Raw genomic sequence first — 11,796 nt, forward strand, 5'->3', positions numbered from 1 at the left:
GGCCAATCAGCAATTTATTAAATCAATACAGGCGACAACTTCTTTACAGGGTACAAGACCATTGTCCCACAGCAGCTAGATGGTAAGACCCTCTTATCGATGGATACATCATGTACATCAGTTGTATAATATAGAGAAATCAAGCCAGTACTCATCAGGAAGCCTCACCACCAACCAAATAGCTTTCACGGTGCTGGTAGGAGCAATGCATGGCACAGTAGTAGGAAAGCAGGCATTGATCTTACTAATCTGTGAATGCTGTGAGCTACAATTACCATCCAGGCAAGAAATGCTGCTGGAAAAGTAGTGATTTGAACCCCTTTCAGATTGGATTTAATCTTTACCACATGGTATCAAGCCCATGCTTTCCATCACTAAGAACCTGTGCTTACTGTGATAGGTCACAGGCATCAGGTAAGAACCTATCACGATTATTTAGCTAGATGGACATAGTATTAAACTGACTCCTAATTAGTAGATTGGTAGATTAATGCATCTCTCAGCCATCATCAGAGATGACGATTAACACAGAGACTTGCATGTTTGGAGTCAGGCTGATCAAAGGCTTTTCCCAAGGTCCTGTAGAAAGAATGTAGTGCCTCGTGGAAAACTAGGAACATGCTTGACAAAGTCAGTAATAGTCTGGAGTTAGGGCTTTGGGGGAGCTGTGACTTTAGATTCTGAGAACCCAATTTGTTCCCCTTGAATGGCTATTGTTATCAGTCCCAAGGCTTCTGTGTGCTTGGTCAGTGATACACTTCAGGTATCTTGTGTTCCCTGTATGAAACACTGCTTAATTAGCTTCCTGCTGACTTCATCCTATGTGTGATAGCTTTCTTTTGATTTTTCTCATTTCCCACCTGAAAGCTATCTATAAAATAATATACTTCTTACTAAAGTTAGTAAAGTTTCTTGACATAAGACATAGCTTGTGCAAGACTGCCGGATCTAAAACTTCCTATCTTCTTTATTTTCTGATCTTCTGGTCCTTCCTCTCAAGGTCCTGCCAGTGAAGAATGGCACAGCTGGCCAAGGTGCAGAAAATAAAAAAATGGCAGAAGTTCATCTTGTGTTGGTCACTTACTTCTGGACATAGGACATATGCTTAAGTATGTTTAATATACTCAGTGAGATTTTTTGTGTTTCCATATAAATGTGAGAATTATCTTTTAAAGATCTGTGAAGAATTTTAATAAGGATCACATTGAGTCTTTTAGGTGTACTGTTAAGTTTCACATATGAGATTTACCCAGTGTTTTTTTTTGTAGGCATGAACTTGCCTCTCAGGACAGCTTCCATTGTGTCCCACAAGTTAGGACATGCTGTGCATTCATTTTCATTGAATTCTAGGAAGTCTTCAATTTCTTTCATTATTCCTCTCTAAGTTTTGAATCCCCAGTTATTGAATATCTGCCAATCAAACCAAATTAATAAATCCAGGTTTAATCTGAGCAAAACATTCCCAAGTGGCCCCAGGGAAATACCAGAAAACCACAAGGGGAAGCCACTAGCAGGGGCTTTTAAATGCCCTCCAGGGGTGGAGCCACCAATTGTGGGAATTCTCATGGGCAGAGTCTGGAATGAGGCAACTCCAGAACTGGAGATTCCAAGCATCCCAACCTTTTTGGGTGTATATGGATGCTGGTAGGGCTTTCACCTAAGCATCCCAAACTCTTTGGGTAAGGGGTGTCAGTTCAAGACTGGCTACTATCTGTGGGCATGGGGTGACATAGGGAAGGGGAATTGGGAATTGGTGAGCTCACACTCAGTGGGTGGTATCTGTGAAGAACTACTCAGCTGCCATCCTGTAGACCTCAGGCATCTGTTCCTTGAAGGAGGTGAGAAGTGAGGTTGCTAGGAGAAAAAAAATTGATGGTTATCATTGGCCCTATGAAAGGGGCTAGCTATGGGAAGGGTGACAACTGCCAGAATGAATGGAACCAAGAAGCACCCTAGTTGTACAGAAGAGGCAAGGGTGAATGAGTGAGTCAGGCGAGCAGAGATGCCCTTTGTTGGGACATTGGGGGAAGGTTCCAGTTGTTCGACAGTTGCTTGCTTGAGCGTGGAGAGGTGGTACCAGTGGTGAAGTCCTAGGAGCTGGCATTTTTGAGGGCCCTCTGTGGTTTGGTCTTGGCCCAGGCAGGAGGAGTGAACTTGCAAAATATGCTTGAAAGTGAGTGGGGTCAAAATGGTCTCTGGAGACTGTCAGTTTTCATCAGGACGTATTTCTTGATACAGTAGCAAAACTTCTCCCAGTAATCTGCAGGTGTCTGTAAAACAACTGAACACATTTCCTTCCTGGTGTCATAGCAAAAGGCTACATCTTTTAGAAGACAACTAGAGGGGACCTAAAACTCTGAATCTCTAAAGTTACATCTGAAACTTGTTTATTCTGTACTGTGAGGCCTGTGAAAGAGGCACAGTGATTGGTACTTTACCAGGAAACTTAACTAATCAGCTCCCAGTCCTGTAGTCATCAACTGCTATCATAGAGAACTGAGAGGGATAAGTGAGACAGCTTTCCCAGCGACCTAGGTAATTCCAAGCCTTGTCTCTCTATCATAAGAAGCTTTTTATTAAATGCCATATTCTCAGATTTGTAAAGGAGTCTGAGGATCAGGGTACCATTACCTGTTATATATATCTAAATTAGACAACTGTTGTTTAGGCTTAATTTTGAGAGCATATAAGTTAAATCAGACACATAGTTCACCTAGTTACAGCTTACCAATGCTAGTAAAGGCAAGAAGATTAGAAGGAATGTTTCACTTTCTAGTTTTCAGCTGTGGTCCTGAGGCCCTGAGCATAATCCTGATCTGTAGAAGGCAAAACCAAGTTTTAACATTGTAAACAATTTAGTGTTTTAAGCCAATAATATCAAGGGGTTTATTCTTAGGTTACAAAATCTGGCTGCCAGTAACATTCATTCCTGTACACGAGTACAGAGGTGCAACTTTATTATCTCCGTAAATCAGCATTGATTTAAATTCTATCTTTCATAAACCTTGTTTTTTTTGGGGGCGGGGGGGACAAGACAGGAATCATCATCCGGAAACATATTCTACCCTCAAGTATATTGAAGATGGAATGTCTTCTTGGTGAGGCTAGTGCCCATTGTTACCCTTACTAAAGATGGTGGTGGAGTCATATGACCTCAACCAAAATGGTGGCTGTTCACATGGTCAACCTTAGCAAAGATGGCAGTGAGGTTTCTGTTTTAACTTCAACCAAGATGGTGACTGGTTACATGTTTGTAGTTTTCCAGAGCAGTTCTAATCTGGAGTTACAAGATTTCCAGATTTTATTATATCAGATTCAGCAACTCCCAGAGGCAAAACACAGGGAACATTCAAAGTCAGACATTCAAATAAATATGTGGCCACATATCACAGGTTCACACATACAAAATTAACAGAAAGATGAACAGGACTTTTCCCCCAGACAACTGTGTAAGATCCTAAAGTAAGAGTGTACAGGATAAAGGGTGAATTGCAGTGCTGCAGGTGGAGGTTGAGAGACAGCAAGGTGAGAGAAAGCCAGAAAGTGGAAGAAGACAATGGAGACATCCAGCAGGCCAGAGCCCAAGCCATGGGTCTCCCGTGCTGCTGGAGAGTGAGCAGGAGAAATGTCCATGTGGATGCAGTTGGCTGTGGGGGCCAGACAAGCTCACAGATATAGGGGGGTGGGAGGAAGAAATGCAAGGGCAGAAGAAAATCTATTCAGCTTAGAGTGGGAGAGCAGGTAGAATGCATCCGTTAGAGCTAGTACCCGAGAAAGCAACAAATCAGGGAACCTGGGAGGGCAACTGGATGAAAGCACGAAGTAGATATATGGAGAAGCAAGGAGAAAGGATAGAGACAGACAGACAGCAAGAAGGGAGGGGCAGGAAAGCAATGCTCATGAACCTGGCTAGGGGAGCTCAAACCAATGTATGATGAGACAGTCCCAGTTTGGGTAAATTTCCATTAGGAAGAATCCAGAGACCCAGGTGATGGAGGAAGGTCATTGGTTAATTAATAAAGAAACTGCTTGGCCTAATAGATTAGAACATAGATGGATGGAATAAACAGAACAGAATGCTGGGAGGAAGAGGAAGTGAGCTCAGATGCCAGACCGCTCTTTTCCAGGGCAGACGCGATGAAGCTCGGACCCAGGATGGATGTAGGCTAGAATCTTCCTGGTAAGCGCACCTTGGGATGCTACACATATAAATAGAAATGGGAAATCAAGATTTAAGAATTAGCCAGTAAGAAGCTAGAGCAAATGGGCCAGGCAGTGTTTAAATGAATACAACTTGTGTGCTGTTATTTCGGGGCATAAGTTAGCCAGGCGGCTGGGAGCTGGGTGGCAGGAACCAGCCCGCAGCTCCTACTACACCCGGGAGACTATGGCAGAGCATCCTCCAAGATGGTCTGGGTTCAAAATAGTAGAAGGTTTTGGGAACTCCTTTGCAAGACATCTCTCAGACAAGGAATCCCAAGAGGTAGATGTAATGATCTGTCCTGTTCCTTTAAGAGACAAGCCCTGCCCACTCCCTCCCCCATCTGCTGAGGCAGGCAGATCTTCCTTCCTGCTTGCAGCCCAAGTCTCTTTCTTTTACGTCTATCCACCGAAGAGGCAGCTTCTGCCTCTCTCCATTCTCCCCACTTTTCTCCTCTCCCTTCTCTTTCTGTTTCTATCTCTCTTCTCTTTCCCTGCTATTCTCCCTTCTCCCCTTCCCTTCCCCAACCCACTAAATAAATATCCAATCTCACTCTACATGGCATGCTTATCCACGTCTCTGGCTCTCGCCTGCCACGAGGCTCCCTGCCCAGGACCAGGCGCCTTCAGAGACCTGGGGTGTGGTTTGGTGGTGTGCCCATTCATCTGTCTCTCTTCGTGGCCTGCTGCAGTCACTTGGGGAACTGCACCATCCGTGCCTGGGCCTGGCTGCTCTCAGGACTGGCTCCCCACTGCCACCACTTGGAGACCTGCAGTGTTTCTGCCACTGCAGCCGCTGGGGATCCTGCAGCATTTTACTTAATCCATTACATTAATCCGTTACAGTAGAGACTATCCCTACACTGGAACGGCCAGTCACCTGGCACTGCAGTGGCATGGCAGGCAAACTTGGAAAGTGGAAGGGATCCCGGATTCCTTAGAGGCTGTTGGCTTGAAATTGTCCTCACTGAGCAAGTCAATCTGACAGCGGGGAAGGAAGAGTGGTTTTCCATGGCCACTCACGTCTACTCAGGTTTCGGCACCAAGATGACAAGTTTAGAATCCCCAGTTATTGGATATCTGCCACTGGTCATGTCCAATAATAGGCCAATACATCAGTTTTAATCTGAGCAAAGAATTCCCAGAAGTCCTCAGGGGAAGAGGAGAAAACCACGAGGAGGTGACTTTTAAATACCCTCGGGATGTGGAGCCTCCAATGGTGGGCTTTCTCAGGGGCAGAGTCTGGAATGAGACAACTCCAGGGCCTATGCTGCTTGGCATGCTGAAGGCAGGTTATGGATGGGGCCCCAAGCTGGACACCCCAAACACTGCCTTGATCCATTTTTCATTCAGTAGAGGTTCAGGGTCCATGAGTTTGTAAGTTTTCTGATGTTTCTGTTGTTGTTGATAGCCAGCTTTCATTCATCTGGTAGGATGCAGGGTGTTACTTTAAATTGCTTTGTGTCTGAGTATGTGTGTCAGACACTAGCTTCAATAAAAATACCACTTTCCAGCGTAGGAGCTTGGGGATCAGAGGAATAGTAAAGAGGACAAAGACACAAGTGAAAATAACAAAACAGAAACATAGGGTAGTATCAGGAGGGCGTTTCAGTGAATACTGTAATCCCCGAGTTTAATTTTCCATCATTTTTATACCCCGATACAACAGGAGGAAGAAGACAAAAGGGTGCTTTACCACGATACAAAGGGCAGCTCGAACTTGCTTTAATACTTTGAGGCATCAAATCATTAGCATTCTGTTGTTTAGGCAGTGAACCCACCCTAGACCAAGCATCTTGAATGGACTGAGAGAGGCTGTGGGAAAGCAAGAACTGAGGGGATGCTGGCCACACCAAGAGGAGGGGCTACAGGGAGTTGGATGCACGGTGGGAGGAAGGGTTCCTGCAAATAGACTGCAGTAAGACAGGAATAATCTGGAGAGATAGGGATGATAGGGTGGGGTCATCTTTGGTATGCACTAAGAGTTGGAGCCCCCAGTGAATGGAGTTGAGGTGGGTGGGAGTACCTGTTGTTACAGGGATGAGGATGAGACAGCTGGGATCATAATGGAAAACAGTAGGATAATATATATCACGCAAGTCTCAGCCTAGTGTACCACTGAAGGTCCCATGCAGAGGGTGTTCAAAGAGACGGGAATGGGTTAGAAGAAAGGGTTGAGAGCACCCACAGGAAGGGGTCAAGCTGGATCTGTGCCAAGGATCAGTGGAGTTGCCAAGACATGGAGGTATGGTGGGAGGAGAGGTACCTGATACAGGCTGCTACAGCACTGCGGACTAGACAGGCTACATTGTAATGGAGGGCAGGAAGAAGAGTAAAAAACCCTTTCTTCCCTTTTCACTTGAAGTGCCAAACTTTAGCCTCTGTTTTTCCCTTTGGCTCAAGAATTTTCTTACAGAATTGTTCAATGTGATGTTAGGATTACAGAGTAGTTCAACAAAACTGCTGTCTCCTGTTTTAAATAGTGCATATTAATTGTAAAAGTGAAAGGTTTCATGGATGTATTTAAGGTGACTTGATCACATTGTTCTCCCCCCACGATCATGCTTCTTTCCTTCTTACTGCCATTGCTGTCCTTTGTATCCACTGACAACATCTTTTATCCTTTCATTTTTAAAATAAGTTTCTGTAAAGGTCAAATGGGGTGCAGATCTAAAAAGAGAATTCTCAAAGGAGGAAGCACAAAAGAAAAAAAACTTAAATGTTCAACATTCTCAATCATTGTTGCCATACAAAAGAGTTTCACACTAGTGCAGAATGGAGTATAGCAAAGGTTTATTTATTAGGGGGTAAACTAACAGAAAGAGCAGTGATCTGCACGCACTGGAAACTGGAACAGAATCCAGCAGCCAAAAGGGTCCCATGCATGCTTTATGTCTGCATTTATAGTAACAAGAGACAAGACCCAAGGTGGGCCAGTATCTTAAAGGCTATTGGCTGAAGGAGTTCCTACGACATATCATAAAAAAGCAAATCAAAGTGCTTTGTGATTTCATCTTACACCATTCAGAATGACCAAGATAAATAAAACTAATAACAGCTTAGACTTGCAAAGTTAAGGAGAAAGACGAGCACTCAACCATTGCTGGTGGGAGTGCAAACTCGTTCACTCACTGTGGAAAGTAGTGTAGTATTGTCTCATGAAGTATTGAATAGATCTACCTCAGCATCCAGGTATACTGTTTTTGGGGCATACACACAAAGGATGCTTTATCCTACTACAAAGACACTTGCTCAGCCATATTTGTCACTCCTGTATTCATAATAGCTCCTAATAGAAACAGCCTCTATGCCCATCAACAGATGACTAGATAAAGAAAATGTGGCACATTTACACAATAGAGCATTGGTCAGTCATTTGAAAAGCAAACCAACCTGTGAAGTGTGCAGGTAAATGGATACAGCTAGAAAAAGTCATCCTTAGCTTGATGACTTAGACCCAGAAAGACAAATATGGTGCATACTTGTTTATGTGTAGATGCTAGCTGTTGATAATCAAGCTACAACCTATGTAAGCACATAGGACAAGAATGCAGTAGGAGAACAAAGGGCAGTGAAGGTTATGTCTCCCACAACAGAAGGTTATGGATGGATGGGAGCAGACAGGAACAAGATGAACAAATGGAAAGGGGAAGAGGTAAAGAGGGTAAGGGAGGGATTATGGGGAGGAACAGCTAATACCAAAGGTCATTTGAGGCATCATATGGAAAACCAATATAGAAGAAGCTTCCTGAAATATACACATGTATGAAGGCCATGAAAATGAAATTGCCAAGTAATTGGGAAGCAGAGCCCCAAGTGGGTATCTCTGGTGACCAAATTTATCTCCAGTTCCAGAAATGGGTTACCTACAATCTAGTTGTTGGTCCAAGGGACACCATGAGAAGCTGCAAACAACCCATGGTGCTATCAAGACTCTTCAATGTTTCCCACAAACTAATGGTAAGGCTCTATTAATGAAGCCAATACCTATACAACCCATTAACATGAAGAAGCCAGTGGATGCTTACCTAGAGCCTTCACCCCTATAGACTAGTGCTCACAGTACTGGATGATACTCTGGATGCTAATAAAGGAGAAAGGTAAACACCAACACAGTTACTAGGCCATCAGTCTATAATGATGACCCACATGCTAGATGTTCTACTGCAGTTGTGGCCCAAAGCTTGTGGGTGTAACCAACCAGTACCTGATTTGATTTAAGGCCCAGTTAATGAGATGGAATGCATGTCTGGCAGACTTGAAGGGCAAGAACCTGAGAGCAGCTAGACCAGAGACTAAGGGGAAAACAAAATGCTACTGTTCTGGTAAGGGAGTGTAGCCAGAAGATGACTCCTAATGCCACTTAGCTATACTTATGGATCAGGTTTTGCTTAGCAATTATGAGAGACACCTCCTCATACAGTATATGGGAAAATGCAGTAAACCACTAGTGGACAAGATCGTGGAACACTCAGCTCTAAACAGATGTCCCCATCAAATTTCTCCCCTCATGGCTCAGGGATCCCTGTGGAAGAGGAGGCAGAAATAATTTAAGAACCAGAGGCGATGCAGGACACCAAAGAAACAAGGCTTTCACTTGCTTTCTCTTTCTGCCCTCTAACTACTACTGCCTGCCCCTCTCTGGCACGCGCTCTCTCTCTTATTCCCCCGTTCTCCCCATTCTCCCCTTCCATAACCCACTAAATAAACTCTATATCCCCCAGAGAAACAAGACTTTCTAAACTCAGTAGGACGAACACACATGAACTCACAGAGATGGTGGCAGCAGGCACAGGGCCTGCACAAGGCAGATGTGGCAGATGGGGTCTAAGCACTGAGAGGGGAAGTGAACACAAACCCACATTCCTAACCCAGAATCTCCAACTGATAATCATTTGCAAATGAAAAGTTGATTTTATCCAAAGGAGTCACCGGGCTCCATGCCCAGCAGTAGAAGGACAACACAACACAAAATTAATGGGATCTTTGAAGGTTCTCCTTTTATGTAGGTTAGATATTCAGGCTTGCCAACAAGTACCTTTATTTGCTGGGCCATCTAATCAGCCCAGTATGTAGTTTTGATTTATTTTTGAATTATTTGGTGGTTAAAGATGCTTAACATCTTTTCTTGATTTTATTAGCCACTTTTATCTCTTCATTTAAATTCTGATGTTTCCCTGTTGACTTTTAGATTAGATTCCCTGTCTATTGGAAAAGCAGGGTATTGGAATCACCTAGTATTATTGAGTTGTAGTTAATATGTGTTTTAATTTGGGTAGTACACTTTCAGTGACATTGGTGTGAATGTTTGTTGTTTAGAATTGTAATTTCTCCTTAACTAGTCATTTCATTATTTAGAATGAAATATCCTTCTTTATCTCCTTGGATTAGTTTTAGTTCAATGTCTATTTTGTTAAGAGTTAAGATAACAAAACCTTCTTTTTCTCTGGACTTGTTTGGAGTGCTTTTGTTTTTTCTTTTTTTGGACTTTAAAGTCTTTTTATCTTTAAAGGTAGACGACTTTCTTTTAGACAACAGAAAGATGGATATATCTACTCAGCTAATTTGTCTTTTAATGGGGGTGTTGAAGTTATTAGTATGTAAAGTTGCTACTGAAAGGTGTATACTTATGACCAGCATTGAACAATGATCACAAGGATGCAGTAGTAGTACATATCTTGGTAGTAATTAACATCTCTTCAGTTGGATTTAAATTCATCTCAAGAAGAGGAAAATAGTACCTGGCATTGGAAACTTAGACAACTAGCAGAAATTTTAAATCACTCCCAATAAAACTTAAATAGGATCAAAATAATCTGCCTTTATCTGTGTGCTGGAAGAACATTTAACTTGATCCATCATCTTACAACTTTTAAAATATGATTAACATTAAATTAAAGCAACTGAAACATAAAAGTAAGCAGGAGAGATATTCAAAAACCAAAAAAAAAAAATGTAGCCAATCTACTAGATGCTTCTGATTTTGGTCATTTAAACCAGTTAAAAACTGAACATAAGTTAAATATAAAGTTAATTGCCCAGAATCTTTTTTGACAACCAAATTTTTATCTCCCCCAGAATTTTCTTCAGGGCTGTCTTCATATGTTTGTTCCTAAGACTATAGATCACAGGGTTAAGAAGTGGGGTCAAGACAGAATAAAACAGAGTTATGAGCTTCTGCATTCCAGCTTCATGCTCAGACGTTGGACTCCCATACATGACCAACACTGAGCCATAGAATAACGCAACCACAGCCAGATGGGACCCACAGGTCGAGAAAGCCTTTCTTTTTCCAGAGGCCGAAGGGACCTTCAATACAGCTATTAGGACCAGAGCATAAGACCCCATGATAAAGAGAAAAGGAACAATAAGAGGCAGAGGGCTTAAGATGGAGAAGACCAATTCTACTATGGGATCTTTTTGGCAAGTCAGTGCTAACAGAGGGCCAGGGTCACATAGGAAATGGTCTATAATCCTGGACCCACAGAAGGACATCTGGGAGATGATGATGATGGGAACGGGGAACCAGAGGAAACCAAGCACCCAGCAACTGATCACCAGGATGTTACAGAGGCGCCCAGTCATAAGAGCAGGATAGTGTAGAGGCCTGCAGATGGCAAGGTAGCGATCAAAGGCCATAACTGCCAGGAAAAAGCATTCTGTAGAACCCAAGGAGAAGAAGAAATAGAACTGCAGGAAGCACCCAGAGAAGGAGATAACCTTGGTGCCAGAGAGGAAGTTGGCCAGCATGTTGGGGACCGTGGAGGAGACATACCAGATCTCCAGGAAGGAGAAGTTGGCCAGCAGGAGGTACATGGGGGTGTGGAGTCTCTGATCCCAGCGCACAGCACAGATGATGGAAGCATTGCCCATGAGGGTGAGGAGGTAGACAACAAAGAACAGCACAAAGAGGAGGATCTGCCCTTCCCTGGGGCAGGGGAATCCCAGGAGGATGAAGCCAGAGATGGTGCTGGAGTTGCTGGGGCTGCTGAGGGTTTTCATCTGTTTGTGAGCTGTAAAGGCACCAGAGATTATCAGATAAAGTCAGTTGAAGACTCAGGTTTATATTTAAATTATCATGAGAGAGAAATCACATATATATTAGCCATACAAGACATATATTTTTCTAAAATGACCGTTACTCCCATTCTTTGCTTCCCTACACTTTCTGCTCTCTTCAGGAGAAAAATCTTGGTCATCATTGATAAGCACTCCTCCTCTTCATCTTCTGCCTCATCTTCATCCTCCTCCTCCTTCTTGTCAATATTCTATTAAATTAAATTGTAATGCAATTTTCAAAGATATTTACAGTTTTTCAAGATCTTACACATGTGTAATCAAGTATATATAGATATCTTCACACAAAACAAGATTTATTTCCTCCCAATTTTTAGAAGAAGTAAAATCCTTGTATCTTCTGGTTTAGAGTATTTTGCCATCTGTAATTATTATTCATGTTACATCCATATTGGCTTTTAAAAATCTTAAACTAGATTAACCATTGCACGTAGATGTCAGTAAACTTGCCAACGTAGTTGGCAAACCTTCCAAGCTTTGGATTTAAATTTGATTCCTTTACCATCTCTGTTCATTGTT

The 11,796-nt window shown here is 42.8% G+C and overlaps 1 protein-coding gene across 1 annotated transcript; it reads right to left on the bottom strand.

Moving 5' to 3' along the window:
* Positions 1-10,230: 10,230 nt before the first annotated feature.
* On the bottom strand, positions 10,231-11,296 carry LOC101994658 (olfactory receptor 11G2). Its single transcript, XM_005371006.2, has one exon. It carries the CDS (start codon positions 11,200-11,202, stop codon positions 10,231-10,233), a length of 972 nt encoding a protein of 323 aa, XP_005371063.1. The 5' UTR covers positions 11,203-11,296.
* Positions 11,297-11,796: the final 500 nt, after the last annotated feature.

Source organism: Microtus ochrogaster, unplaced genomic scaffold, assembly GCF_000317375.1.
Source record: "Microtus ochrogaster isolate Prairie Vole_2 unplaced genomic scaffold, MicOch1.0 UNK91, whole genome shotgun sequence".
Lineage (NCBI taxonomy): Eukaryota > Metazoa > Chordata > Mammalia > Rodentia > Cricetidae > Microtus > Microtus ochrogaster.